Below are 3,516 nucleotides of genomic sequence, written 5' to 3'. Positions count from 1 at the left end.
TCCCTGGTAGAATGACTACAAATCCCTTTTGGGGAGGAAAGGTACCTGACCCCCAAAGCTCCTAAGTCCCTTAAAAACCTTTCAATCAGAGGGAGGGGAGACAGAGTGGCCTGGAGTAACTATTCTACTACTAGTAGTCCCTGAGCCTAGAAATTTGGTCCTCAAAACCTGGCCAGAAATCACACATTTAAAATTTAAAAAATATATATGTTACACCCATGTTCAGTGCAGCATTAGTCACAAAAGTCAAAAGGTGGAAGCAACCCAAGTGTCCATCTATGGAGAAATGGGTAAACGAAATATGGTGTACAAACACAATGGAGTATCATTCAGCCTTTAAAAGGAAGCAAATTCTAACAAGGGCTACAACAACACGGATGAACCTTGAGGACACAAGCCGGTCACTAAAGACAAATGCTTTATGATTCCACTTAAAGTCAAATGCATAGACAGAAGAATGGTGGTTGCCAAGAGTTGCACAGGGGGTGGATAGGGAGTCACTGGTTAATGAGCACCGAGCTCCAGTTTTGCAGGATGAGGAGTTCTGTGACCGGTTGCACGGCAGTGCGAATGTACTAAACACTATTAAGTGTATACATTACAATGCTTAAGATCGTAAATATTATGTTGCTTGCCTTTGACCACAATTGATATGCACGTGTATACAATAAAGCAGAGGCAGAGAGGAGGAGGCAGTGCAACCAGTCCTCCAGCAACAAGCGCATCTCACCCCAAAAGGCGCCGTCCCTCCCCTCCCTCCCGGGGGCCAGTCCTGTGACACTCACCCCGGCGCGCACAATAACCTTCTTGAGCGGTGCCAGCCGCACCTCCGCGCCGGCTGAGGCGGAGCGGCCAATGAGCACGCGCCTGAACCCGGCCTCGCGCCCCCATTGGCTGCGCCCAGCGGCCCGCGGCCCCGCAGGTTCCCAAGCCGGGTTTAAAGCGGTCGGAAGCGCGCTGCTGCCCTGCCATCGGCTGCCCGCGCGCAGGTCGGCGGGGAGGGGCGGCCTGCCGAAGGGCCCACCCCGGGGCGTTCCTGAAGGGCGCCCTCGGCCGCCCCCACCGCCCCCCAGATGTACTATGCGCTTTCCCAGGCGCGCGTGAACGCGGCCCCCGCGACCATGCTGCGGCCACAGCGGCCCGGAGACGTGCAGCTCGGGGCCTCCCTGTACGAGCTGGTGGGCTACCGGCAGCCGCCCTCCTCCTCCTCCTCCTCCTCCTCCTCCTCCACCTCCTCCTCCTCCTCCACGGCGGCCCCCCTCCTCCCCAAGGCGGCGCGCGAGAAGCCGGAGGCGCCCGCCGAGCCGCTGGGCGCGGGAACGGGGCCCGGCGCGCACGCGGGCGGCGGCTCCCGGGCGGACGCCAAAGAGGAGCAGCAACAGCAGCTGCGGCGCAAGATCAACAGCCGCGAGCGGAAGCGCATGCAGGACCTGAACCTGGCCATGGACGCGCTGCGCGAGGTCATCCTGCCCTACTCGGCGGCGCACTGCCAGGGCGCGCCCGGCCGCAAGCTCTCCAAGATCGCCACGCTGCTGCTCGCCCGCAACTACATCCTGCTGCTGGGCAGCTCGCTGCAGGAGCTGCGCCGCGCTCTGGGCGAGGGCGCCGGGCCCGCCGCGCCGCGCCTGCTGCTGGCCGGCCTGCCCCTGCTGGCCGCCGCGCCCGGCTCCGTGCTGCTGGCGCCTGGCGCCGTGGGGCCTCCCGACGCGCTGCGCCCCGCCAAGTACCTGTCGCTGGCGCTCGACGAGCCGCCGTGCGGCCAGTTCGCGCTCCCCGGCGGCGGCGCGGGCGGCGGCGCGGGCGGCCCAGGCCTCTGCACCTGCGCGGTCTGCAAGTTCCCGCACCTCGTCCCCGCCGGCCTGGGCCTGGCCGCAGTGCAGGCGCAGTTTTCCAAGTGAGGGCCCGCGCGGGCCGGGAGTGCGACCTAGGCCCGGCCTCCCGCCGCCCCGCTTCTCCGCGCCCCCGCGCCCTGCACTCGGGGATGGCTAGCCAAGCACGGAGGGCACTTCCAACCTTCTGGCCCAGAGGAAGGGACCGTGGGGCGCCCCCTTCCCCGCCCCCACCCCGGGGAAATTAAAGTGACGCGAGCGGATGTTCGACGGAGCGTTGGGGCCACTGGGGGTTCCTGAGTCCATTCCGGCTGCTTTGGGCAGCAAGTGCGCGCTCCCAACCCCGCTCTTGCCCAGCTCCCGTCTCTCCCGGTCCCTGGAGTCTTGCGCTTCGCGGGGGTGGTGCGGATTTTAGGGCACCGCGCGGTGGCTTTGGCTTGCTCTGGGTACAGCAGGAGGACAGTCCTAGCGCCACGGCTCAAAGAGGCGACACCTGCCCAATCAGGGGGCCAAGTGGCTGCTCTCCGAGGGCAGGGAAAGGGTTCTTTTGCTTCTCCCCAGCCAGAGGTCACATACTCCTTTGTTCCTACCAGCCAAGCCCTGTCAAAAGAGGCTGCCCGACCTCAGGAAGCCGAGAAAGACCAATTAGTCCGCGCAGATGGTCCTGGGCTTAGTAGACGGACTGACCCTCGGCTGTGGCGGGACGGTTGGCATCGCGGTACCGTGGGAGGAGGCGTTGATAACTCTAGAGTCCTTGGGTGTGCTGGGTTGGGAAGTTGGTCCGCTTTTATACCCTGGCTGTTAGAGTGCAATTTTTGAGAATCGCCTAAGCAGGGGTTTTGTTGCGGAGATTATTCGCTTTTAAATCCTGGGGTCTTCTTAAAAAGACAATTTAGAACTTGAGATTCACCATTTTGTTTCCCCTTCCCCAAGGTAGCGTAACCAACATTTGAGCTTGCTTAAAAACAGAAACCAACCCCTTTGACGCAGACGGTGTTCTCGGTTTACTAAAATAGGTAACACGGCACTTCGCAGTCACCGCCACTCTTGTCTGAAAGCACGATCGCTAATTAACTTTCTCATTAAAAGACGCAGAGGAGGACCTGAGCCCCAAACCTCCCGGCGGCTCGGCGGGTCCCCGCTGCGGTGGCGACGGCGGGATGGCGCTTTCTGCGCCGTCCCTTTGCGCGAGGGGTCTTTGCCCAGCGCTCTGGGCAGGTCTTCCCGCAGCTTTACATTTGAAGAACTGCCTGGATGACCCGTCTTGATTTGTTACAGACGTTAACAAATTATTGCACCCAAGATTATTTTATGATCTTTCAGCAGCTTGCTTTGAAGTCTCTGCTTAAGGTTTTTGGTTGTTGGTAGTAGCCGAATTTAACTGGCATTTTATTTTATCTCTAACTTTGTTTTGTTGCTCTGTGAAGAATCAACAAAATAAAACATTTAAAGACCTAACATTTTCCTCTGATTTGTTTGTTAATAAAAATGCCCTGGTGGGGCGCCTGGGTGGCTCAGTCAGGTCAGCCTCCGACTCTTGATCTCTGCTGAGGTCTTGATTTCAGGGTCCCGAGTTCAAGCCCGCGCTGGGCTCCGCGCCCTGGGCAGAGCCTACTTAAAATAAAAATAATAATAATAATAAAATGTCCTGGTGCGCTGGTGGATTCAGATCCTCAGGATGAAGGTT

The 3,516-nt window shown here is 59.5% G+C and overlaps 1 protein-coding gene across 1 annotated transcript; it reads left to right on the top strand.

The window, feature by feature from the left end:
* Positions 1–1,073: 1,073 nt before the first annotated feature.
* Positions 1,074–1,898, top strand: OLIG1 (oligodendrocyte transcription factor 1). The gene has a single exon (XM_028114167.2). It carries the CDS (start codon positions 1,074–1,076, stop codon positions 1,896–1,898), a length of 825 nt encoding a protein of 274 aa, XP_027969968.1.
* The last annotated feature ends 1,618 nt before the right edge of the window (positions 1,899–3,516 follow it).

Source organism: Eumetopias jubatus, unplaced genomic scaffold (genome assembly GCF_037043125.1).
Source record: "Eumetopias jubatus isolate StellerSeaLion01/CBP00866 unplaced genomic scaffold, mEumJub1_p1.0 scaffold_1, whole genome shotgun sequence".
NCBI classification, from domain to species: Eukaryota; Metazoa; Chordata; class Mammalia; order Carnivora; family Otariidae; genus Eumetopias; species Eumetopias jubatus.
The sequence above is the reverse complement of the archived record's forward strand: the minus strand, read 5'-3'. Positions and strand labels throughout refer to the sequence as shown.

What these genes read in the sequence shown, in the direction of transcription:
- OLIG1 (XM_028114167.2), top strand. Translation starts at nt 1,074, where the DNA reads ATGTACTATGCGCTTTCCCAGGCGCGCGTGAACGCGGCCCCCGCGACC.